Source organism: Primulina huaijiensis, chromosome 2, assembly GCF_012295235.1.
Source record: "Primulina huaijiensis isolate GDHJ02 chromosome 2, ASM1229523v2, whole genome shotgun sequence".
Taxonomy (NCBI): Eukaryota; Viridiplantae; Streptophyta; class Magnoliopsida; order Lamiales; family Gesneriaceae; genus Primulina; species Primulina huaijiensis.
In genome coordinates this window covers 22,884,271-22,911,214 of record NC_133307.1, presented here as the reverse complement: position 1 = coordinate 22,911,214, position 26,944 = coordinate 22,884,271, and the positions used below count along the sequence as shown (strand labels likewise).

The window sequence follows — 26,944 nt, the reverse complement described above, 5'->3', positions numbered from 1 at the left end:
TTTTAAATATAACATTTTAAATTATTTTTTATTAATTAAATACTCAGTATTAATAATCAAACTAATCAAAATTCGTAAATATTACTTTATTGTTTAATTTCTTTAAGCCAGTTACAATCAATCACAAGTTCACTGCTAAATTCAAAGAAAGTAAAGAACTGAACAATTGCAAGCATAAAAGAAAACCTTCAAATAAACCAACCAACTAGCAGATTATACAAGTCAACGAAAACCACCAGCATAAGAGATGGCCAAATCAACTACCAATACCCGGCCATAACATTATATCACTGCTTCAAATACTAACAGTCTTTTTTTTTTCCCAATGTCGGAAAGACACCAAAAACATTATAGCATTGGACGACACTAACGCCCTACAAACGCATGAGAAGCAACACAAACCAACCGCAAATGCCCCCGCCCCCGCAGGAAACAAAGTGCAGCAAAAACTCAAGATTGCCAGCTTCATGTTCTATATCTTGTCGAGCTTTTCTGCCTTGACAACAGGATTGGCTTTAGCTATAGCTTCCTGACCAGCACTTCTATAATCAAAGCTGCATTCATGTTTGTCGAAGTGACGATGAACCGAACAGAAAATACTGCCACATCGACAATTAAAACCAGTCAAACCAACACGCTTCTGGCAGACCCCACACCTTTTTGGGCCTTCTTTAACCTCCTTGCATTCTTCATTTGCTGCTGATGCAGAAGATGATAGCTTTGACGCCACCTCAATCTTCGGAGAAGCAGCCACAACATCAGTTACCGCAGTAACGTTCAGGTCACATGCATCGGTGCTTGAGCTCCCGTTCATAATATTCTGAATGGAAGACGTGGCTAATTTGGCTTGTTCTTGCTCCAAAACAAGGTCTTTGTAACACTTGGAGCACATATTCATAGTTGCTGCTGTTCCGAAGAATCCACAATTGTTGACACAAAGGATGGGAGCTTGAGGGGTTTGACAACCAGTCTCATTTTGTTCCATTTTGTTAGTTTCCTTCGACAAGGTTTAAAAAATCAGTATACCATTATGTCTTAAAAAAACCAGAATATGCCTACTTGGCTCACTTATAGTTATTATTTGCAAAATCCACCATCAATTAAAAAAAAATCGACTCAATGAGGACAAATAATGCTTAAAATATTCATTAGTAATAATTAAATTTACCTTTAGAAGACAAGTCAGTTTCTCATTAGGATTGTTCTGGTTTCATTGACAACCAGTATCTTACTTCAATACAAGACAAAATATTCTGCGCATTTGATTTGAACCAAGATGGTTTAAATTACAATGTGCAATGCAGTAGACATTGTTTTTTTGAAATGTAGTCGCACCCATATTGCAAGCCAATATCTGATGTTTTTCTATATCAATTGCCATCTCCTAGAACTCCTTTTACAAGCTCACTTGTTCATCTCCTCTATATCTTCCCCTTTCTTTTCGAGTATGTACTTCGCAAAAGGATCTACGTCTTCATTCCAGAAAGCTCAAGGAGACAAGATCTAAAATTTGAACACACTAACTTTAAGGATCCTCCAAATATTGTTGTTTTCCTACATCTAAGACCTATTATCAATCTAAATAATTCCACTTTTCCTTCTCCAGTTGTCCTCTTGTACTCCTTTCTTCTTCCCCTAATCTTCCTGCACTCTTGGCTCTTCCTCTTTCCCGATCATCTTAACTTAACAATTTATAATTGAGACAAAGTGGAGATGAATAAAAAGCATCACTGAATTAGTAACGTATCCATGCTTTCATGAAAGTTTAACAAACGAAACCAAAATCTTCTTTGACATTTTGAAGTGCAGAGAGGTGGTGAAAACACAATGGTAAAAGCAGAAATCGTTGCTGCGCAACAAAAACTCCAATAAGCTGAAAATGTAATTACAAGAGGGTGCATTATTAGCATGTTCTGTGCCCTTGATACTAGTGCGCACACCTTTCCGATTCAAGCTTAAGCCAGGGAACACTAGACACCTCAATTGCACATAAAAATTATTTCTTCATCAAAATAAAATTCAAAGGAAAATTCCAACATTATAAAGATAATTTTGGAGAACAATAATTTCTTTGAAATGCCCCCTGTTCTGCCTCTTACACTGTTTTCAAACATACATTTTACTCTCGTCCTTGTCTCCTTGAGCATCCAACATCTTATTCACTTCATATCTTGTATGAAAATATTGAGTCAAAATAACTCCACAGCATTCAACCGAGTTAGACAATTGCTTTCACGCACAGCAAGTATTAACAAAATCCAATATCGTAAAATCCCTGTAAATGGAAAAGGCCCCAGGTTTTTCCAAGACAAGTAAATTAAAATCCCATTAAATGGAAAAGGACTCAGCCTTTCCCCCCAATACATCAGATAGAGCCGTATATAAAATATATTATAAGGGGTATAAACTTATAATCATAAAATAAACTAGACATGAAATCTTAAAATCCAAACCTAGGTCTGTCAATTGTATATGGATGGCAGCTGTAAACATGCACGAGTATCGTAATTAAGCAAAATTACAACGAAAACTCAACAGTTCTTTTTTAAAAGAATGGGTTCAATAAAATGATTAAACAAAGTCCCCAAATCAAACACTATCAGACATCAGTACACATCAACGATTAACTAAAACATCAATACCACAAAAACACAAAAAAAGGACATGTCTCTTAACATCAAACTAACCTGTTCGCAGAGGAGACAGACGGGAATAATTTGTCAGAGTACAAGCTCCAAATCCCCTGTTAATTAACATTAAAACATAGACAAACAACAAATCAACGTCCAACGTGACAGTACCAAGCAGATTATAGATTAGCGTATAAATAATTGGTGATTAAATTATAATAATCATACACACAAAAGTAATTCGAGAGAGGAAACCTCGAAGCGAACAGGAAGAGAGACGTAGAAGCGGAACATAGGTTACATTTTTAAAGGAGAGGATGAAATGAGTTGTTATCGGGTGATCCGGTGTACGTGGTTTTTCACACGTTTCGTCTTCTGATTGGTACCGTAGCAAATACGATAAAAACAATCATTGAAGATGAATCGAGATTGTATTTCCACACACGGGGTGGGTTTCAATAATTTTAATTTAAATTATTTTGCTTGAGACACGTGGCAATCGTCCGCCAACAGCGCCAGCTAGTATCACGAGCTTTTTTAAAAATTAAAATTAAAATTTGTTGATGGGAGGATAAATTATACATAAAAAAAAAACATATATAATAAAAATATTGGAGTCAATAATAAAGCTGTATGTAATAGAAAATTCTTACATGAAAGATATTTTCATATTTTTATCTTTTCATATTTTCACAATTTTAAGTAGATGCGAGAAATATTACGAATTTGTCAATAAATAAATCTAGTGGTATTTCACTATCTGTATGAAACATTGGAATTTGACAAATCAAGTGTTTGATGTTTAAGAATAGTGCCAACCATTTTCATTTACTTTATTAGAAGTATACATTTCACTAATGATTGTAAAGAAACATAAAGAAATGCCAGAATTAGCATCAAGTGGCATCATAAGAAAATTAACATCTAGAAATTGTACCATCGATTACTGATTCAAGAAGTCGAAATTCACCCTTGAGGGTAGCTTGATGCCTTTTAAGGCAAGAAAGCTAACAATTTTACGGACTTGTGGATGTTACAATCAATGCTTTAAAAAAAAAAACTCCAAAAAAATATTACGAAAGGTCGCTCAAGCACTAAGATGAATAAATAAATGCTCAAAATCGCTACCATGTTGATCATTCATCTCTATTAACTGTGCAACATTGATTTTAAATTTATAAGAACACACACATCAACGAGTTGACCAAATATTAATAATTCATTATCGATAAAACAATACAACTCTCCAAGAAAATTCAGGAAAAAAATGTATATCATTTTATAAAGACGTGTCAAGCGCTTCACCGGGAAAACACTACAAGGATCAAACCAACACATGCTCCAGCAACACACAAGTAAGAAACTCCGCGAAAACGAACAAAATAAATGTTCAAATTCTTGGAAATCTGAAGAGTAAGGGTCAAAATCTGCAGTCTACCTTGCTCCTCCATTTTCTTGAAGAAGTACATTGGCTTCAACGCTCGGCGCAACATGAATGCAAGTGAGAAGGGCATCCCAAAAGCCAAGAAACTCTGTATCAACACCTCTGGAATAGGCGAATCTCGTGTAATATATGCTGTCCAAGCTCCCAACGCAAGATGCACGAGGCCTAATCCAACCAAAGCCTTACTTAGACTGTACATAGTCTTCATCTTCATCTCAAGAACTTCGCGTGTTTCATTCGCTAATGCTGATAAATCCCGATCGACGGTCGGCCCAGTGATCTCTTGATGCTTGAATTCCTGGTTCTGATTCGGATTCTTAACAGAGGCGTCGGATATTTGTTCAGCTGAAGACGACGATTGGTCTACATTGGAAGACAATAATCTAGGTTTATCATACATTACATTACAGCCGGACACTTGGTTAGAAAAAACACGGGCATCTTGAGCTTTAAAAGGAGAACTAGAAATCGATCTGGGCACAATAAAAACTCGACAAAAATCAACCGCTTCGCGATTTTGTGGGCTTTTTCCAGAAAAGTTGGGTAACTTGATTTGACTTTGGTGCTTGTAAATGGCATTATTGCAGCAGGGTTTTGGGTAGGGGACTCTGGAACTGGAGAAAAGTTTATAACTTTGGTCGGAAGAGGGAAAGGAGGGGTTCGGAAAGAACCATCGGCGGAGGAATTTAGGGGAAAGCTTGCGAGGTAGTATGGAAGCCATTTTCATCTTGAAGACAGAAATTGGGATTCCGTTTAGATATGCGTGTATGACTAGACCTAACATCAGTCTCATGAAATAAATTTTGATCCATTATCTATTTTATCTTGGTTAAATAATTTTAAGATCCGTCCCATCCCGAATATAAAACGAAGTCGGTTAAACTCGTGATATCCGAATTTTTTTAAATAAAAACAATAATTTTCTTCTTATATGATAAAATTATAAAACAAACAAGCCTCTAAATACAACATAATAGAAAACTAATTTATGTCTTCTACTACATTTAATAATAACAAACAAAATATCTTCACGACATAATGAATTACATAAAAAAAGATTTATTATCTCTTCAAAAAAATATTGACATCCAAATGGACATTAATAAAACTAAAACTCTAGAGTATTTATATGCATATATATGGGCCGTGTATGAAGCGGGTATTATAGTATTCATGACCCGTCCAATATCCGGACGGGTCTGAAAAATTGGACGCGAGAACTGCCTCATAACCCATTTAGTATGCCCAAACCCTCTCCAAACGAAGCGGATCCATTGCGGGTATGGGTAAAACTTGGATCCATTGACATCCGTAGTCCCCTTTCATGTAAAATTTTGTTTTATATGATATTTTGGTAAATATAAATTACTTTTCATATTATTCAAATTATTAAAATTTAAAAACTGAAAAGTATACATAAAAATATATTTACATAATTCTAACTATGGGAAATGTTCGGGTGTTTTTATTTCAAATTTTAAATATATTAAAACAAGATAACTTGAACCTTGGATGACCGGACACAGGAGTTGGATCGATTTGATTGGATATTTTTTTAAAAAAAAAAAAAATTGATTATCAAAAATTTTATATGCAATGGATTTCACTTACAAATTGCACCAAACGTAATCGAAATATGAAATTTGGTTTCGGTTTAAACCTAGATTTTCTTTATTTTAAATTAAGAATTGGGATTTATTAAACTTGTAAAGATCAATGTAAGATAGGTCGGTCCGACTCGAGGAACTTTACCAAACATGTAAATTATTAACCTAGCAAATAGTCCACTGAGTATAGGGGAACATTAACTCATGCTCATTTTGGCCTAATAATTGATGACTTGCTTAGGCTGAGCCTAAGCTTCCCTCTCTATAGACCTTTATAGATTGGTGTAATCAGGCTCGACTGATGTGATTAGGGATCTTGAGCTAAAGTTGGGTGAGAACCTTTATAGTCTATAGTGACATATATTTTAAAAATCGTCCTAGACGAGGTCTAGGCCCTAGGCGGCTACTAACCGTCTACAAAAAAGGCTAGTCGGTTAGGCTAGGCGGGAAGGCCACCTAGGCGATTCCTTTTGGGCTTAGTTAGCTCAAGGTGGTCCTATGTGATTGGGGCTTTTATTTATTTTTTTGGTTCTTTTTAAAGTTTTTGGTTTTTTAATTTTAATTAAAAACTCAATTGAAAAAAATATAATTTTTTATAGGCACTAAAACAAAGTCCAACAAGAAATGTGATTTGTAGGCTTGTCTCAACATATAAAACTTCATCTTCATTTGTGATTTAGAATGAGAAAACTTCACGATGATTATTTTGCATTCGATAAAGAGGAAGATCACAATAATGATATTGAATCAATTTTAAAAATGATTTAATATCCTAATTTTTTTTTAAAAAAAAACCTTGATTGGTTGCAATAATTTTTAGGAAAGATTCAAATTGATTTCCTATATGTGGAAGAAAGAAAATTAATGAACCAGATATGATTTGCTCAAATACCAGTGAGTGAGGCTTATTTGGGTCGTGTTATAAACGCCCTGTCTAAACCTATTGATGGTAGAGGGGAAATTGCAGCTTATGAATCTCGATTAATACTAACCATGTTCTCTCAACATAAATCAAACAATGATTTAATATCAAAAAATTAAAAGATATTAATATATAATCTTACTAATTAATATAAAAATTAATTTTAAAAAATCGCCTAGGCGACAGCCTTAACGTCGCCTAAGTTACTAGGTGCTAGGCGGTAGGTAGCCTCCCGCTTACCACATACATCTTGTCAAAACACTGGTCGTGACCAAGGTATGGTGAGCCTGATGTGATCAGGGCTCCTGAGCTGAGGTCGATTGAAAACTCTTGCAGTCGGGCATAACCAAGGTAGTTTGAGCCTGATGATATCAGGGCTTTTGAGCTGAGGTCGGGAAAACCCTTGTGGCCTGACATAACCGAAACAATGTGAGCATGACATGATCAGGGCTTCTGGATTGAGGTATGATGAAAACCCTTATAGACTGTTGTAACCGAGGCGAAATGAGCCTGACGTGATCAGACCTTCTGAGCTGAGGTGAAAACCTTTATAGCATGACGTAACCGAGGTGATGTGAGCCTGACATGATCTAGGCTCCTGAGCTGAGGTCGAGTGAAAACCCTTATAGCCCGATATAATCGAGGCGATGTGAGACTGACGTGATCAGGGCTCCTGAGCTGGGGTCGATTTAAAACCTTTATAGAACGACGTAACCGTGACAATATGAGCCTGACATGATCAGGGCTCTTGAACTGGGTGTCGATTGAAAACCCTTGTAGCCTAGCATAACTGAGGCGAGGTGAGCCTAACGTGATCAAGGCTCCTTAGCTAAGATCGGGTGAAAACCCTTATATGGCCTTACATGACCGAGGCGATGTTATCCTGCTGTGATCAGGGCTCCTTAGCTAAGGTCGAATGATGATCTTTATAGCCTGGCATAAGTGATCTTGACTTAAATATAGAGCTAAGGTGTCACGCCCCGAGACGGGGTTTGGTCGACACCGGCGTTGCTCTCAAATTTTCATTCGAAAACAACAAGCCTTAAAAGTACAGAATTCAGAAACCAGTCTTTTATTCATAATACTGAATATTCAATGTCTGATACAACTCCATTAATAACGTTTTACAGCGAAAATGTAAAACCAGAAATACAATGTCTGAACAGATGCAGCTGAATATAAAATATAAATCAGAACTGAGAACAACGATCTTCATCACCAGCCCCGAAATTGAATCTGCTCTTCTTCTTCTAACTTTTCTTTCTCGTTCTTATTTGAGATGGGTTTGGTGAGTGAGTGATATGGTTGTCACTCAGTAAGCAGGGGCGGGAATAACTCCCAGTTTTCAAACACCATTTTTACAGAAACAGAAATACAATAATATACAGAAAACTCTTATGTCCAGAACAAGAATCATAATTCAGAAATCACAATATTCAGAACAGAAATCAGAATTAGTAAGCACTGAGCACGTTAGTGTATTTCATGGCTAAACTGATATCAGTCCCCTATATGTTCTCTCCTCTAAGGGGTGAGGCCAGAATCAGAATCAGAATCAGAATTCAGAAATGTTCAGAATATATATTCCTACCATTAGTTCACTAGGGAGTTTCAGTGCTTCAAAATCAGATATAAGAAATCAACATAAAATATGATTTAAAACAGATATTATCAAACTGATTTCAAGATATTTATACATAAGCCCACTTACCGTAATTTGCTAGAGTTTCGGTTGAAGTCTACTGGAAATCTGGTTGTTCTCGCTACTGGATTTTACAGCTCAAACAAGACACTCTCTTAGCTTGAAAATTTAAGTAATACTCTCCAGATTTGTGTAACACCAAATCAGAGACTTGAGGGTGTTATTTATAAGCCAAAATCTGACTGTTAGCTTCCCTATTAATGACCATAATATGCCATTAACAGCCTTTATTCCGTGTTAATGCTTCAGTTACAAGTCTAAGCTGAATCAGTAACTGTCTGCTGGAATTCGCTCTTCTTCTGCTGGATTCTAATCTTCTGGAAAAATACCAGCTTCTGAAATAATAGCTTCTGCTGGAAATCCGTCTGCTGGAAAATATCATCTTTTGAATTATTGACTGCTTTTGGAATTGTTAGCTTCTGCTGAAATTTTCCATTGCTATTGAATATTGCTAGTTGCTGCGAGAATGCTAGCTGCTGGAAATTCGGGTTCTCTCATCCCTCCCTCCTTATGAGAAGTTTCATCCTCGAAACTTGGTTATACATGATTCTCAAAAAGATGAGGGTATTGTGCTCGCATCTTTTCTTCCAATTCCTAAGTAGCTTCTCTTTCGGTGTGATTGGACCATTGTACTTTGACATATGGAATAGTTCGTCGTCTCAGTACTTGGTCTTTGAAATCCACAATTCGAATCGGAATTTCTTCATACTTCAGCTCTTCATTTAGATTTCTTTCAACCAGAAGTGGTCCAGCTTCCAGGATGTGACTTGGATCAGAAATATATCTCCTCAGCTGCGAGACGTGGAATACATTGTGAATTCTTGACATGTCGGGTGGAAGTGCTAATCTATAAGCAAGAGTTCCCACTTTCTCAAGAATTTCAAATGGTCCGACGTATCTGGGATTCAGTTTCCCAGCCTTATTGAATCGGACTACACCCTTCATGGGTGACACTTTCACATACGCCTTTTCTCCAACTTCAAATTCCACGGGTCTCCTTTTTAGGTCAGCCCAGATTTTCTGTCGATCTTGTGCAGCTTTTAATCTCTCCTTGATCACAGAAACTTTATCCACTGTTTCCTGGATTAGTTCGGGTCCAACGATGGCTTTTTCCCCTACTTCATCCCAATACAGTGGTGATCGACATTTTCGTCCATATAGAGCTTCGTATGGTGCCATTCCAATGCTGATGTGGTAACTATATTGTATGCGAACTCGATTAAGGACAGATGTTCGCTCCAATTACCATTGAAGTCTAGCGCACAAGCTCTCAGCATATCCTCAAGAGTTTGAATTGTCCTCTCTGTTTGGCCGTCGGTCTGAGGGTGATAAGCCGTACTAAGCGTAACTTTAGTCCCCATAGCTTGTTGAAAGCTCTTCCAAAAACGGGACGTAAATCCAGGATCTCTGTCGGAAAGTATGCTAGCTGGAACTCCATGCAATCGTACGATCTCATTCATGTACAATGTGGCTAGTTTGTCCAAATTATAGTTCATGCGGACATGTAAAAAATGCGCAGATTTTGTAAGTCTATCTACGATTACCCATATTCCGTCATGACCTTGTCTCGACTTTGGTAAACCAACTACAAAATCCATGGAAATATGTTTCCATTTCCATTCCGGGATTTCTAATGGTTGAAGAAGTCCACCAGGTCTCTGGTGTTCTGCTTTGACTTGCTGGCACACGTGACACTTAGAAACAAACATTGCCACGTCTTTCTTCATTCCATTCTACCAGAAATTTTTCTTCAAATCTCTGTACATCTTGGTACTGCCAGGATGAACTGAAAATTTTGACTTATGTGCTTCAGACATTACTTCTTGTCGAAGGTTATCGACGTCTGGTACACACAATCGTCCTTTCATCCACAAAATTCCTTTGTTGTCCGTCTCAAAATCTGGTGATTTCTCTTCTTTGGCTTGCTCTTTCAGTTTCACCAAAGCGGAATCTCTCTCTTGACTTATCTTGATTGTCTCTCTAAGACAAGGTTGTGCTGAAAGTGATGTCAGGATTACCTTACTTGCATTCTTTCGACTTAAAGCATCTGCTACTTTGTTGGCTTTGCCTGGATAGTAGCTTATTGTTAAGTCGTAATCCTTCATGAGTTTAATCCACCGTCTTTGTCTCATATTGAGTTCCTTTTGAGTGAACAAATACTTGAGACTTTGGTGATCAGTGAAAAATCTCACACTTGGCTCCATAAAGATAATGTCTCCAAATTTTTAGCGCGAACACTACTGCAGCTAGTTCGAGGTCATGTGTTGGGTAATTCTGTTCATACGGCTTCAACTGCCTTGACGCGTATGCAATCACCTTTCCCTCTTGCATGAGTACACATCCTAAGCCTCCTTTAGATGCATCACTGTAGATGGTGAAGTCTTTGCCGTCAGTTGGCAATACCAACACCGGAGTGGAGGTAAGCTTCTTCTTCAAGGTCTCGAAGCTTTGCTCACATTCTTCACTCCATTGAAATTTAGAGTTCTTCTGTGTGAGCTTGGTGAGAGGTATGGCTATTGAAGAAAATCCTTCAACAAATTTCCGGTAATAGCCCGCTAATCCCAAGAAACTTCTAATTTCTGTCACATTCTTTGGTCTAGGCCAATCTGAGATTGCCTCTACTTTCTTAGGGTCCACAGATACTCCTGCTGCTGAGATTACGTGCCCCAAGAATGTGACGCTCTCTAGCCAAAATTCGCATTTCTTGAACTTGGTGTAAAGTTCTTTTTCTCTCAGCGTCTGGAGGGTGAGGCGAAGATGTTCCTCATGATCTTCCTTACTTGGTGAATACACAAGGATGTCGTCTATGAATATAACCACAAACCTATCAAGGTAAGGTTTGAAGACTCTATTCATGAGGTCCATGAATGATGCGGGGGCATTGGTCAGTCCAAACGGCATTACCGTAAACTCGTAATGGCCGTATCTTGTCCTGAAGACTGTTTTAGGAATATCTTCTGCTTTGACCTTCAGTTGGTGATAGCCTGACCTTAAGTCGAGCTTGGAAAAGACTGTAGCTCCTTTGAGTTGGTAAAACAGATCATCTATTCTTGGAAGTGGGTACTTATTCTTGATTGTGATCTTATTCAGTTTTCTGTAATCGATACACAATCTCATGCTTCCGTCCTTCTTCTTTACGAACAGGACAGGAGCTCCCCACGGAGATGCGCTTGGTCGGATTTGCTTCTTATCCAACAACTCTTGAAGTTGCTTTTTGAGTTCTTTTAATTCTGCTGGGGCCATTCTGTATGGTGTTTTTGAGATCGGTGCAACCCCAGGAATCAAGTTGATCTCAAACTCCACTTCACGGTCGGGGATTGTGCCCTGGAGTTCTTCAGGAAAGACATCCGGAAACTCTTGTACTACCGGAATCTCTTCTAGTGCAAGTGCAGCTTCTTGTTTTACCTCGCTTAACATGGCTAGGTAAACTTCTTCTCCACTTTTCATGGCTTTCCAAGTTTGAGAAGCAGAAAGAAGAGTCTTTCGTTCTTTGGTCTTGCCATGAAATAAAATTTTCTCTAGGTGTGGAACTTGATGGTTACCGTCTTTCCATGACAGTCTACTAAAGCATGATTATTAGATAACCAATCCATTCCAAGAATTACATCGAATTCCACCATGTTTAGTTAAATCAGGTTTGCCTTGAAACTCTGATTATCTATGAGAACACCAATATCCCGATATAGAGTGCGAGTTTTTAAAATTCGATTTGCAGGAGTTGCTACTCTATATGGTTCTTCTAAGTTATCAGACTTAGCTCCTAACTTCTTGGCAAATCTCTTAGACATGAATGAATGCGTAGCACCACAATCGAATAACACATAAGCAGGTATATTATTGATTAGAATGGTACCAGCTACGACATCATTGGAGTTGTCAGCCTCTTCTTGAGTGATAGCATAAACTCGAGCATTTGGCTTGTTCTCCTTAGACTTGTTTGGAGTTGTTCCACCTGCTGGACCATTCCTTGGATCTGGAAGAGTGCATTGAGCAATGCGATGATCCATCTTTCCACATCGAAAACAAGCTCCAGAATTCCTACGGCATTCACCAGTGTGAGTGAATCCACAAGTTTGGCACTTGACTCCTTCTTTGTTTGATTGAGAAGGAGTGGTTCCTTTAGATGGAGAACTGGTGAATTGGTTACTTGAAAACCTAGGCTTCTTGAATTGTTGGCCCGGTTGGCACTGGCTTGACTGAGGACGTTTGAGTTTGTTCTCACCTTCACGCCTCTTAAGGTCATTCTCAGCCCTGATGGCGGCTCCCATCAATTCATCAAAACTATTGGGCTCGATAACCGCAAGAGCAGATTGAATGCGGCTGTTCAATCCCTTCTTGAAGCGATGTATCTTCAAGGCCTCATCTCCCATGATGGTTGGGGAATAAGTTCCGAATGAGTGGAACTTGGATGAATACTCCACCACAGTCATGTTTGGTTCTTGAACCAAGCTTTCAAATTCAGATAGCTTCTGCACTCGAACTGTTGTCGGGAAGTACTGCTTCAGAAATGCCTCTCTGAACCTTTGCCAAGTGATAGGTCCCGTTCCTAACATAGCTGGTTATACTCCTTCCCACCATTTGGCTGCTCTATCCACAAGAAAAGGTGTAATCACATCTACCTTGATTTCTTGTCGAACCTCAAGCAATCGAAGATGATTCTCCACCTCCTTCATCCAATTCTGATTAACCTCGGGATCGGAACTTCCATCAAAGTTTGGGACTCTTGCTCTTCGGAGAGCCTCATAGTGCTGCTTAGTCACATTCTGAGCTGGAGGTGGTGGCGGTGACTGGTTAGCATTTGGGTTAACAAACCCTTGTAGCGTGGTTGCCGCAATCGTGGCTATAGCCATCAAATCAGCCTGACTGAGGCCAATTGCTGGTAGTTGTTGTGGTTGTGCATTTTCATCATTGCAGTTGTTACGGTTGTTGTAACGAGGGTTGCGATTGTTTCTTACTGGTCTTCCGTCCATATCCTATAAATATGAAAGTTCTAAGGTTTTGGCTGAATATGAACTAAAAAAAAGAATCAAATGATTGAGTAATTGCTCAAAATTAAATATGAAACCAATTGATAAAAATAAATTTTATTGATTTCCCAAAAAAAGTGCAATTACAATAGAACTTCGAAAATGAAAACAAAAATGCAATTGGAACAAGTGGTATTACAAAGAACTACTACGGATAGTCTAATCTATCACTTCTCCCAAATCTAAATCCATAGGATCCTCTTCGAGTTCTACTTCTTCTTCGGGATCCTCTTCAGGTTCTTCTTCATGATTGGCTATTACTGCTTGCAGATGTTCAATATGACCGTGCAGAACTGCATTCTTGTCACTAAAAACTTCAACAGTGCTCTGCAACTCATGAATCTGAGCATTAGTCTACTCACTATACTGGTTATGCTGGTGCACAAGTTGATGATTTTGATCCTTAAGCACTTGGATCTTCTCAATCAAGTTATCTCGTAACTCGATGAACTCTACTACAGTCTCTTGAGAGGTTTCAAACTCTTCTTGAGCTTTCCTATTCCTCTCTTCTGCCTCATGCAGATGGTTAGCATAACGTTGAACATCATGTCTTAAGTGTTCTTCTCTACGCTGTAATTCATCCTTATCCAGCTCTAAGCAATAGTTATGCCACTTGAGTTTCTCTATCTTCTTCTTTAAGCTCTTAATGTAGCTACTCTGGTCAGCCATATCCTACATCCAAAACATGAGAGCCAAGGTTCAGAAGTGATCTCAAGAGTATAGGTCAAGTTATAGACAATTACTGGAATGAACAGAATCAGTAAGTCTATAACATTCAATAGCATAAAATAGCTCAAAATTTTTCGATCTCAGAATTACGTGAAAATTTTACGAAAAATCTTCCACATCAAGAACATGAAGTGTACCAAATTTGGTGCAAAAATACTAAGCCGTTTGGAAATATAAATTCCTCAAAGTTTCGAAAAATGGAAAAATTTTACGGAAATGACGATATCACCATCTAAACGAAGGATTTTGGGGTTCCTTGTTGAGACCTTTCCAACGCATACTTTTAATAGTAAAAATTCCTCCTGGATCAAAAGTTATGGCCGTTTGAAGTTTGCGCGAAAAACACCTCAACTTCCATGCCATTTGCAAGGTCTACTGCATGCTCATGCTGGAATTCCCTATCTACTGCAACTCTGATGCTACTGCAATCAGTCTGCTGCTTTTTCAGCACTGTATGCTGCTTTCCAGCACTGTTAGAACCAGTCTGCTGCATTCCGAGTCTACTGACCCAGTCTTCTGCATTCAGATCTACTGGTTCTCATCTACTGGTTCTGGTTTCATCCTACTGTTTTTCGTCTACTGGTTTTAGTCTACTGAATTTTTTTTTCTACTTATTTCAGTAGCCTATTACAGTAGCTTATTTTCAGTAGTTTATTACAGTAGTTTATTTTCAATAACTTCCAGAACTTATTTTCAGAAGTCTATAAGAACTCATTATTTCTAGTTCCTCCTCCCAAGATTATGAAACCTGGTTTTGCTCTGATACCACTTCAATGTCACGCCCTGAGACGGGGTTTGGTCGACACCGGCGTTGCTCTCAAATTTTCATTCGAAAACAACAAGCCTCAGAAGTACAGAATTCAGAAACCAGTTTTTATTCATAATACTGAATATTCAATGTCTGATACAACTCCATTAACAACGTTTTACAGCGGAAATGTAAAACCAGAAATACAATGTCTGAACAGATGCAACTGAATATAAAATATAAATTAGAACTGAGAACAATGATCTTCATCACCAGCCCCAAAATTGAATCTGCTCTTCTTCTTCTAACTTTTCTTCCTCGTTCTTATCTGAGATGAGTTTGGTGGGTGAGTGATATGGTTGTCACTCAGTAAGCAGGGGCGAGAATAACTCCCAGTTTTCAAACACCATTTTTACAGAAACAGAAATACAATAATATACAGAAAACTCTTATGTCCAGAACAGGAATCAGAATTCAGAAATCACAATATTCAGAACATAAATCAGAATTAGTAAGCACTGAGCACGTTAGTGAATTTCATGGCTAAACTGATATCAGTCCCCTATATGTTCTCTCCTCTAAGGGGTGAGGCCAGAATCAGAATCAGAATCAGAATCAGAATTCAGAAATGTTCAGAATATATATTCCTACCATTAGTTCACTAGGGAGTTTCAGTGCTTCAAAATCAGATATCAGAAATCAACATAAAATATGCTTTAAAACAGATATTATCAAACCGATTTCAAGATATTTATACAGAAGCCCACTTACCGTAATTTGCTAGAGTTTCGGTTGAAGTCTACTGGAAATTTGGTTGTTATCGCTACTGGATTTTACAGCTCAAACAAGGCACTCTCTTAGCTCGAAAATTTAAGTAATACTCTCCAGATTTGTGTAACACCAAATCAGAGACTTGGGGGTGTTATTTATAAACCAAAATCTGAATGTTAGCCTCCCTATTAATGACCATAATCTGCCATTAACAGCCTTTATTCCGTTTTAATGCTTCAGTTACAAGTCTAAGCTGACTCAGTAACTGTCTGCTGGAATTCGCTCTTCTTCTGTTGGATTCTGTCTGCTGGATTCTAATATGCTGGAAAAATACCAGCTTCTGAAATAATAGCTTCTGCTGGAAATCCGTCTGCTGGAAAATATCATCTTCTAAATTATTGACTGCTTTTGGAATTGTTAGCTTCTGCTGAAATTTTCCATTGCTATTGAATATTGTTAGTTGCTGCGAGAATGCTAGCTGCTGGAAATTCGGGTTCTCACATAAGGTTGAATAAGGATCTTTATAGCCTGGCGTAACCGAGGCAGGGTGATCTTGACGTAAATATAGCTCCTGAGCTTGAGCAGTTTAATAGGGTATTTGTGCAATATTTGATGTATGGGATCACTGTAAGGTTAGTCTGAATACAAATATTGAAATCGAGGTGACGAGAGTCCATCGATACAACTAGAATTGTCCATCGATACAACTAGGATTGTACGAGAACGACTAGAAACAAGAGATCTTCCTAAAACTGATGTATTTGAACGGAGATGACCTGAGATCTAGCGGATGACCTTTAGCATAAAAGTTGGCCACATATTACATCTCGCCGAAGAGCTGGTCCATGATTAGTCCTCGCTGAAAGGCTGGGAGATGACCTATCGCCAAAGAGGTAGTTGAGCATGATCCGAAACATAATTAAGTATTTTTTTATGACCAAATGCTTGTCGTTTTACAAAAAAATTATCTAATACAAATAGTATAAGTCAAATCTTTTAAACATTATAATAATTCAAATATTTGACCGTTTGTAGGACGACTGTTGTTGTTTTATCAAAATTTTATATTTAATTACAAACAATGTCACAAGGCTGGACTGGACTGCTTCAGCCTATGATAGAAAAGAGTGCATGGTACGCTTGGAGGCAATGTACATGCTTTCGATCGGAAATTTATACTAAAATTTGGAAAATACATAGAAAAAAATAGATCTATTTACAACTTTTTTGTTCTGCCGTTGATCACATTAAACAGGACGGACTGCAGCGGAGTCAACGACATGAAAACAGCTGGGGACCAATGAACTGATGCCGTGAGATAATCTTGAGGTGAGATAATGGTGATGGTGGTGGTGGCTGCTGCATTTTCCGGCATGAGGGGCAGCGTTTCTAGCTTTGACAAAGGGATTATCAAGAAGCATGTCTGCAGTACATCTTGATCTTGGATCCTTGACAAAACACATCTTGAGAAAATCTACAGCCTCTATCGAAATCTTCTTCGTACTCGGGATCTCTGGAATCTGATCACTACAGCCGATCGTCATCATCACATCCGCGGGAGTCGTCCGGTTGTCGAACTTCCAAGGCGATTTCCCAGTCCACATGAGAAAGAGGATGCATCCCAAAGACCAAACATCTGATTGAGGTACGTATCTTTGATTGGCTATCGACTCCGGTGCCGCATAAAGAACGGTGCCCCTGAATCCCCCGACATCCTCATCATCGCCGCCACGCATGTTAATAGCACTTCCGAGATCTGCGAGCTTTGCAGTCTCTTCGCCAAAAGTGTTCGCACTCGTTTTCTCGTCACCTCCTTTAACCAGTAAGACGTTGTGTGGCTTAATATCGCAGTGCACGTACCCGAGTGCGTGCATATGAGAAAGAGCCATGAGAATCGATCTCGTGTGATTTTTGACAACAGGCTCCGGCAAACCTTTGCCGCCGCAAGATTTGATGATATCTGCCAAACAACCTCCAGATGCGTACTCGAGAAAAATATTGTATAGTTCCTGGCCATCTTCTAGGGTGGTCGTCCCCGAAACATCGGATGATGAAGGGACAATGGTTGAACCGATCGAGCAGCTTCTTTTCTTTGAGAAGAGAGTTGGAGTGGGATTATTTAGAAGATTTGACAGCGACTATGGGTGGAATATTACTGAGGCAGCCATCTTGTTGGGTTGTGCCTTTAGAGACAAAGGCAAAACCCCCTCTGCCCAAAGTTTCTCCTCTGATCCAATGCATCTTAATTAATTCTTCGTTTCTTTGCAATCTTGAAAGCAATGGAGGCTGCGCATGTACGTACGTATTTATATAGAATGCCCGACACGTAGATATTAAAATAATTTAATTGGACAAGATTTATCAGATTTCTTTAAAAATATATTAATAATTAATATATGACGAAGATATTTTAGTAATCGTAATATAATTAACAAAAATAATCAAGTAAATTAAAATCATGTCAAACCTCATCTAATTTATCATAATATGTTATTTATTTTTATTTTATAATCACTTTTATTATATATCTTTTATTTATTATATCACACAAACCAAAACCAAACGATGCTTAAATATATTAAAGTAGCGTAATTTGTAGTTGTATCGAGATTTGGATTGGGTTCTAAAAGCTTCCTTATTTTACTTGGTGAATATATGTTTTCTCGGTAAATAGATATTTTTTTAAAAAAAAGTATACTAGGAGACCAATTTGCCTTCATTTAAAATTTACAACTTTCTAGCTTTTGCAAAATAAAATTAAATTGTTTTCAAATGCTTAATATATAAAAAAAATTCGGCCAAAACTTTAATATTTTGAAAGGGGATAATACATTGAACATATGTCCATGCCTAAAATAAGGCCTCTTGTTTTCTGTTTGTTTAAAGGCGTTGTTTCCATTCTTTTCATTTGCTTTTATTTGTTATTTTTCCAAACTAAGATTACATTTTTTTTCACTCTTTGTACGTTTACATAAATTTCACATTTTCTATTTGTACCTATTTCGTTCATTTCACAAATTTTCTCCTTCTTTTAACATTTATTAATCAATATTAAATTTTTTGAGTAATTGTTTTAGGAATCTATATAAGCATCGTTATTTTTTCACTTGCTTTTATTTATTATTTTTTCAAAACTAAGATTATAATATTTTCACTCGTCGTACCTTACAATAAATTTCACGTTTTTATTTGTACCTATTTCGATTATTTCACACATTTTTTTAAAAAAATTTATTAATTAATATTGAATTTTTCTTGAGAAACTGTTTTTATATTTTAGCAATCTATATAAGCATCATTATTTTGTAGTGTATTTTGCAAATTATAATTTCTAAAACGTTTTCTACAAATATTCATTAAATTATTGAAATTATCCTTTTTACCTGATGATAATTTGTATTACTAATTTATTTTTAAATATATTTTATCATCAATTTTACTTATCGAGTGCATTATCGACTATTTTTATTTAGCTTCAAAAGTTGTCATGGAGACAAAAAGTATTACTCAGTAGTTAGTACTGCTCTTTTGATAATCATCACCGATACGTATATTCTATTGTTTCGAATGTTGGAAGCGAAAATTGCGAATTGGGAAAAAGATTCTCCAAATCAACAAAAATTAATCTGCCATTTTAATTTTTTTAAATAAAAAAATCGCTAGTTTATTAGAACCTGAACTGTTTTTAAAAAGAAAAATACTTTAGAAATTATACGTAACAAATCTTTTTTTAATCTTTAATCCACATTGTCCAAAATGACTCCTCAACTAAGTTAAAAGTTGGGTTGCTACGAAAAGCAATTCTCAATATATGCAATATCAAGAAAGAATTTGATTATCAAACACAAGCATGCAAATCACGTTGGTCATATATATAAACTATAATGATAAAATTTTGTATGAAAAGGTCGTCCGAGAAATTGTTAGTAAAGGAAGTAGAACTTTGACCATTAGTCAAACGATCACCTACTACTCCAACTCGGATGACACTCCATTCGAACTATCAAAGACATTATGATGTGATGCTTTAACTAAAACTTAAAATATTATTTTAAACAAATTAGATATTGGGTTTATGCGTTTTAGATTTTGATAATCTATACTATTATATCAAGCAAAAAATCTTATACTAAAAGAATTTGATGTGGATTCATGATACCTGATTGAATTTTAAGAAAATACTCTGTCAACAAATTCAAATATTCAAACATTATCTCTTATAAATTAACATTCAATTTTTTTATAATGAGATATTTACACATTATCTCTTACAAATTACATATTTAATATAGTTATACCACGGATTGACTGCGGATTACTTGGAGAAATATCATTTGGACTAAATCGATTTTCAAACAAAAATTAAAGGAAGTTATAACTTGTACGTAGCTCGTTAATAAATAATGAAAATAATATTATTGCCCAATTAATAACATGTGCCTTTGCACAAGGTACATCAATTAAATGAAAAATAATGAGAATCCCGAAAATGCAACGATAAAATCATTTCACACAACATACATGAGATTTGCTTTGTCTATTATATATTCAACATAGCTAGTTCATGTACAACGCGAAGAAGGACAACAGGGAGGCCCCAACAAAGGATCCAACGGCTGGTAAGGCAGCCATAGCACCGCTAGTTAACACAGACGGGGCTGGTGCCTCAGCCGCTGCGCTCACCACCGTGGCGGTGCACATGGAGGCAGCCGATGCCGCAATGACGGCAAGGCATGCAATCATCTTCATGTCCATTTTCACTGGCGATGGCTTCCGATCGATGTTGGAGAGAAACCTCAAAAGGAAGCCGAGCAAATATGTTTATATGTTGTTGAGTGTGAATGAAATTTCGTGGGGATTTGATGGATTTTTATAGGGTTTTTTTTTTTTTGCTTCTTGTGGTTCTACGTAGTTATAGTATAGAACAATTTATGAATGGATGATATTAATTAAGCTACCGCATGCAATAAATACTTACTATATATTTATTATTTATTTAATATTGGTTCATAATTTTTTGGGCGCTGTTTAAAAAAATTAACATTGGTCCGTATTTTTAGATTTTTTTAATACTCGAAAAACCATGAAAAATATCAGTTTTTAAAATTATGTACCTATAAATTGCTGGTGTCACGCCCCGAGACCGGGGTTAGTCGACACCGGCGTTGTCTCACAATCACATAATTGCAAAACAACAAGCTTCGTAGTAATTCGCAATAACCAGTCTTTTTCATAACCAGTAATCGTCTTTACAATAAAATGCGGAAGCGAAATACATGATGATAAAATTAAAGGACAGAATAAATTCGACTGGTCTCGAATGGATTTGCTTTATCACCATCCCCAAAAGTAATCTTGTTCTTCATCCTCGATTTGTTCCTCGTTCTTATCTGGGTGGGAATGTAAGGGGTGAGTATTTTGGGAAATACTCAGTAAATGGGGGCCGATCGTGCATAACAAATATCGAGGATATACATACGAATAAATTATCGTAATTTCAATATTAAGCATGTTGAATCAAATACTAACAAAATACAAATATAGCACTGAAAATCATCTCATTTTCTATGGTTTTACTGATCAGTCCCCTATATGTTACTCCTCTAAGGGGCGAGGCCAAAGGAACGGTTATTATAACCCACCGCATCAGGGCCTAAACAGAGAATATCAAAGTTCGGAATTTCCTTTACCATTTCTAAATCGAATCATTACAGTGCATTTCAAATAATTCAACATGCTTTCAAATATTATAAACGATTATCAAACAACGAATAATTCAGGGGATTTTATACCAAATGGAAACGAATAGATTATGCCGATCGAATTTTCAAAATCATATTTAATTTATTTTCTACATATATCATGCTAAAATAATAATAATAATAATAATAATAAGTGTGCCCAACTCTTTTATATAATAATATAAATATTCAAAAATCTACCTTAAAATAATTAACTAATGAATCATATTTATTAAAGAAATTTAAATATTAATAGTCAACTAAAATCAATATATTTGTGCAATTTTATATAATGGCAAAAGAAACCCACGTACTCTCCAAAGAAGATAATCGAGAATTGATGAGTTTGTGGGGAGGATTTGAAACTTCAATTGGCTACTGGGCCAGGGACAACAACTTGCTGTTGCACAATTCAAAGATGACAGCGAAGCTCCGTGAATTTGCTGCAAGAGGGCTCCTACGGAAATTAAAGAAATGGACAGAGATTGGTTCGCTCCGTGAATTTGCTGCAAGAGGGCTCCTACGGAAATTAAAGTTATGGACAGAGATTGGCTTACTGGAAAGCTTCCGCTGTCATCTTTGAATTGTGCAACAGCAAGTTGTTGTCCCTGGCCCAGTAGCCAATTGAAGTTTCAAATCCTCCCCACAAACTCATCAATTCTCGATTATCTTCTTTGGAGAGTACGTGGGTTTCTTTTGCCATTATATAAAATTGCACAAATATATTGATTTTAGTTGACTATTAATATTTAAATTTCTATAATAAATATGATTCATTAGTTAATTATTTTAAGGTAGATTTTTGAATATTTATATTATTATATAAAAGAGTTGCGCACACTTATTATTATTATTATTATTATTATTTTAGCATGATATATGTAGAAAATAAATTAAATATGATTTTGAAAATTCGATCGGCATAATCTATTCGTTTCCATTTGGTATAAAATCCCCTGAATTATTCGTTGTTTGATAATCGTTTATAATATTTGAAAGCATGTTGAATTATTTGAAATGCACTGTAATGATTCGATTTAGAAATGGTAAAGGAAATTCCGAACTTTGATATTCTCTGTTTAGGCCCTGATGCGGTGGGTTATAATAACCGTTCCTTTGGCCTCGCCCCTTAGAGGAGTAACATATAGGGGACTGATCAGTAAAACCATAGAAAATGAGATGATTTTCAGTGCTATATTTGTATTTTGTTAGTATTTGATTCAACATGCTTAATATTGAAATTACGATAATTTATTCGTATGTATATCCTCGATATTTGTTATGCACGATCGGCCCCCATTTACTGAGTATTTCCCAAAATACTCACCCCTTACATTCCCACCCAGATAAGAACGAGGAACAAATCGAGGATGAAGAACAAGATTATTTTTGGGGATGGTGATAAAGCAAATCCATTCGAGACCAGTCGAATTTATTCTGTCCTTTAATTTTATCATCATGTATTTCGCTTCCGCATTTTATTGTAAAGACGATTACTGGTTATGAAAAAGACTGGTTATTGCGAATTACTACGAGGCTTGTTGTTTTGCAATTATGTGATTGTGAGACAACGCCGGTGTCGACTAACCCCGGTCTCGGGGCGTGACATTTAAGTGGTATCAGAGCACACCAGGTTCATAATCCGGATGGGAGACTGCCATAGGAAATTTGACTAAGTCAAATTTTGGCAAAAGCTTAAATCATTTTTTAACCAACTTTGTCATCAATATCCTTATGATTCATTCTTTAGAATCCTTTGAAAATAGTCCTTGTTTTTTTTATAAACAAGAATGTTCCTTGACCGTTTTTCCCCATACTTGTTATCTTAGAATCTGTTAAACATTTCCTTTCGTTATTTCAGGAAATGGCTCGTATCCGTGTCACTGCTCGTAAGAACGTAGCCCCAGTTACTCATAGGGAGACGATTCAGTGGAACTATCCCCAACCTCACACTCGTGCTCAGGCTGCTATACGTTTGAAGGAATTGACCATAGAAAATCAGGATAAGACTATCAAAAGGTTGAGAGCTAGTAACCACGAGTGGAGGCAACAAGTAGAAAACTTGACTACCAAGCTGATGGCGGCAGAGAAGAGGATTGATGAGATCTTTCACATGTTCGAGCTCACTAGAGGTCATAATTTCGAGCTTCGAGACTCTTTGGAAATAGCGGTGGGTCAATCCAAGTGGGCTAAGGAAGAAGTGGATCGACTCACCATGGAGTTGTCTGAAGAACGTTAAGCACGACTGAAGGATAAAAAGAAAATTGAAGAATCATGGACTACGATTATGCAGTTGTCCGAAAATAATCAAAGGCTGTCCAAGGAGGTGGACAAAGGGAAAGTGAAGAAGAAGGAACTCATCGAGAAGAATAAGGCAAACTGTGTGCATGCGAGAAATGAGTTGAGTGAGGCTGTGGGAAAAATTATGTCCCAAATTGATGAGATTGCTGAGTTGAAATTAGAGAATCAAAATCTCCAGTGGCAGATTGAAGACTTGATGAACCCGGAGGAGCCGGAGGAGGATCCCGAGGAGGAAGAAGCCCCACTCGACGTAGCCATGGGAAATGGAGAGATAGAATAGACGTCTATGATATCTAGCCTTAGAAAGTTTTACACATGTTGCACTTTTATTCCAGTACTAAACATTTGATTCAGTCTTGCTTTCAGTACCTTTGATTCCGCGTTTTGTTTTCAGTATCTTGTTTAAATTGGATGGTCACTTTGAAATTGGATATCAATAAAATAATTGCCTATTATCCAGTAATCCCAATCTTTACTCTACATTATTTACGATTCTTGTCTTCTTTAGAAATGCGACAAACTCTTAGGAACTTGTTCACTTGTAGGAAATGGCCGGAAGACCTCCACGAAACAATCGCAACCCGCGATACGCAAACATTAACAACCGCAACGATAATAATGGAGATCCAAATGCTGACGGCAATCCACCTCCCAGAGTGGGCCTGAGCCAAGTAGATTTGATGGCTATAGCCACCATAGTGGCAACAACTATCCAGGGTTTGGGAAACTTCAATGGTAACGGTGATCAGCAGCCTCAACCACCACCGGCACAACATGGGATCAAGTATCATTATGAGTCCCTTCGTAAGAACCGTTGCCCAGTGTTCAAGGGAGACGTCGACCCTGAAAGTAGCCAGAATTGGTTAAAAAGCGTGGAAACCCAATTGCGACTGTTAGAGATACCCGAGGCACTCAAAGTAGAGGTGATAGTACCATTCCTGGAGGATAAGGCGAGCAAGTGGTGGGAAACAGTCTCACCTACTCTGACAAATGCCGGAGCAATTACCTGGCAACAATTCAGAGATGTCTTCCTCAAACATTTTTTCCTAGCAGAAGTCAGACTACAGAAACTGAGTGAATTTGAGAACTTCTCGCAAACTCCAGACAGAAACTGAGTGAATTTGAGAACTTCTCGCAAACTCCAGACATGTCAGTGGTAGATTACACCTCCCGATTCAATGACCTTGGAACTTATGCCCCGACAATCATGGTAGATGAAGTTCTGAAGATGCACAGATACAAGAAAGGATTGAGCAGTCGTATCCAGTCATCCTTAGCAGTTTACCAACCTACAAGCTTTGCTGATTTAATGGGAGCAGCAATAAGAGCTGAGACAGACATCAAGCGTCGGGAGGACGAGAACAAGAATAAGCGACCTCTTACTGGACAGTCACCTCAAGGGAAACAACCATTCAAGAGACCCAATCAATCCAATGGGTCATTCAAAGGTGCTTCGTCCCACACAACCTACCAAGAACCAAAGATGTGTCCCAAATGTAATAGTCGTCATTCTGGGGAATGCCACAGACAGACTGGGGCATGTTTCAATTGTGAGAAATTAGGGCATCGAATCGCTAATTGTCCCGAGCCATTAAAGAGAGGGACCAAGCCAAATGTTGATGCTAACCCCAACAAGCCAAAGGAGTATAAACCCAACGCTCGTGTGTTTGCAATAACTCAAGAAGAAGCAGATGATGCAAACGATGTCGTGGCAGGTACCATTTTTATCAATGAAATGCCAGCTTATGTGTTGTTTGACAGTGGTGCTACTCACTCATTTATATCTAAAAGGTTCACTAAAAAACTAGGGCTTACCCCTGAATTACTAGTCGAACCCTTTAGAGTAGCAACTCCTACTAGTAAGACAATAGAAACACATAGAGTACACCAAAAGTATAAAATCTGTATCAATGAGCACATATTCCAAGCAGAATTGATACAACTGAACATGGTGGAGTTCGACATCATTCTAGGAATGGATTGGTTGTCCAAGAATCATGCATTAGTAGATTGCCGAATGAAGAATGTCAAACTTCGAGCTCCAAACCAAGAAGAGGTCATTTACCACGGCGAAGTCAAGAAACAAAAGTCCCTCCTATCAGCTTCTCAGACTTGGAGAGCTATGAAAAGTGGAGAAGAAGTTTACCTAGCAATGATAAGCGAGGTAAATGAAGAAACTACGCTTGCATTAGAGGAAATTCCAGTAGTTCAAGACTTTCCTGATGTTTTTCCTGAAGAACTCCCTGGAGTAATTCCGGACCGAGAAGTAGAATTCGAAATTAATTTGATACCCGATGCTGCACCAATATCAAAAGCACCCTACCGAATGGCTCCAGCAGAATTGCAAATTTCTGAGCACCTCCTCGCCCTTTCTCGAAAGTTTCCAGCGACCAAAGCTTCATCCAGAATCTCGAGATTTCTGAAGCTTTGGTCGCTGGAGATTCTGGATGAAGCTTTGGTCGCTGGAAACTTTCGAGAAAGGGCGAGGAGGTGCTCAGAAATTTGCAAGCTCTATATGATGTGATCTCCCTTCTAGTTGGCCACGATATATATAGGGCTGTATCACCCGGCTGAAGTGCCCTTTCCATAATCTTCCTTCCTTAGTTGCTGTGCTTCCCTCTCAGATGAACATGGACTCTTTTTTGTTCAAGATACAAGTCCGAGAATCTTGCTGCATGATGAGGGAGTGATTTTGGCTTTCCTTAAGTTTGCAAGGTAATCCGCCGTATGAAACTCCTNCGCACAATTCAAAGATGACAGCGAAGCTCTGTGAATTTGCTGCAAGAGGGCTCCTACGGAAATTAAAGAAATGGACAGAGATTGGCTTACTGGAAAGCTTCGGAAGTGGTGGAATCTAGACTTCAAAATGTTGCGGCAAAGCTTCGAACTTCGGGCTGAATTCCGGCTTGGAGGATTGACGAAAATTGCTAACAGAACAATGAACAACAGCTTGTTCGGACCGCCGCGGAAATCTCGAGATTCTGGATGAAGCTTTGGTCGCTGGAAACTTTCGAGAAAGGGCGAGGAGGTGCTCAGAAATTTGCAAGCTCTATATGATGTGATCTCCCTTCTAGTTGGCCACGATATATATAGGGCTGTATCACTCGGCTGAAGTGCCCTTTCCATAATCTTCCTTCCTTAGTTGCTGTGCTTCCCTCTCAGATGAACATGGACTCTTTTTTGTTCAAGATACAAGTCCGAGAATCTTGCTGCATGATGAGGGAGTGATTTTGGCTTTCCTTAAGTTTGCAAGGTAATCCGCCGTATGAAACTCCTCCGAGAATGGTGCACAAACTTTCCTTCTCCAATATTGATGCATGGT

General features: G+C 37.6%; 5 protein-coding genes across 6 annotated transcripts; 1 reads left to right on the top strand and 4 right to left on the bottom strand.

The window, feature by feature from the left end:
- Positions 1-166: 166 nt before the first annotated feature.
- Positions 167-3,020, bottom strand: LOC140970624 (zinc finger A20 and AN1 domain-containing stress-associated protein 4-like). Of its 2 annotated transcripts, none has more exons than XM_073432439.1 (3): positions 2,886-3,020; positions 2,688-2,743; positions 167-997 (listed from the first exon to the last, which is right to left on the bottom strand). In XM_073432439.1, exon 3 carries the CDS (start codon positions 983-985, stop codon positions 473-475), a length of 513 nt encoding a protein of 170 aa, XP_073288540.1. In that variant the 5' UTR covers positions 986-997; positions 2,688-2,743; positions 2,886-3,020; the 3' UTR covers positions 167-472. The 2 variants fall into 2 exon arrangements, with proteins under 2 accessions (XP_073288540.1, XP_073288541.1); XM_073432440.1 differs by lacking the exon at positions 2,886-3,020 and adding an exon at positions 2,859-2,883.
- Positions 3,021-3,781: 761 nt separating this feature from the next.
- LOC140960133 (uncharacterized) lies at positions 3,782-4,823 on the bottom strand. The gene has a single exon (XM_073418283.1). It carries the CDS (start codon positions 4,799-4,801, stop codon positions 3,932-3,934), a length of 870 nt encoding a protein of 289 aa, XP_073274384.1. The 5' UTR covers positions 4,802-4,823; the 3' UTR covers positions 3,782-3,931.
- A 7,108-nt stretch (positions 4,824-11,931) lies between these two features.
- LOC140957588 (uncharacterized) lies at positions 11,932-12,858 on the bottom strand. The gene has a single exon (XM_073414908.1). It carries the CDS (start codon positions 12,856-12,858, stop codon positions 11,932-11,934), a length of 927 nt encoding a protein of 308 aa, XP_073271009.1.
- A 3,965-nt stretch (positions 12,859-16,823) lies between these two features.
- LOC140960122 (mitogen-activated protein kinase kinase kinase 20-like) lies at positions 16,824-17,776 on the bottom strand. Its single transcript, XM_073418275.1, has one exon. It carries the CDS (start codon positions 17,467-17,469, stop codon positions 16,828-16,830), a length of 642 nt encoding a protein of 213 aa, XP_073274376.1. The 5' UTR covers positions 17,470-17,776; the 3' UTR covers positions 16,824-16,827.
- Positions 17,777-24,769: 6,993 nt separating this feature from the next.
- Positions 24,770-26,073, top strand: LOC140957578 (uncharacterized). Its single transcript, XM_073414897.1, has 2 exons — positions 24,770-25,870; positions 26,029-26,073. Exons 1-2 carry the CDS (start codon positions 24,770-24,772, stop codon positions 26,071-26,073), a joined length of 1,146 nt encoding a protein of 381 aa, XP_073270998.1.
- Positions 26,074-26,944: the final 871 nt, after the last annotated feature.

Coding starts and splice junctions, on each gene's coding strand:
- LOC140957588 (XM_073414908.1), bottom strand. CDS start 12,858: ATGTTAGGAACGGGACCTATCACTTGGCAAAGGTTCAGAGAGGCATTT.
- LOC140960122 (XM_073418275.1), bottom strand. CDS start 17,469: ATGGCTCTTTCTCATATGCACGCACTCGGGTACGTGCACTGCGATATT.
- LOC140957578 (XM_073414897.1), top strand. CDS start 24,770: ATGTCAGTGGTAGATTACACCTCCCGATTCAATGACCTTGGAACTTAT. Junction 25,871..26,028: donor TTCCTGAAGAACTCCCTGGA/GTAATTCCGGAC, acceptor AGCTTCATCCAG/AATCTCGAGATTTCTGAAGC.
- LOC140970624 (XM_073432439.1), bottom strand. CDS start 985: ATGGAACAAAATGAGACTGGTTGTCAAACCCCTCAAGCTCCCATCCTT.
- LOC140960133 (XM_073418283.1), bottom strand. CDS start 4,801: ATGAAAATGGCTTCCATACTACCTCGCAAGCTTTCCCCTAAATTCCTC.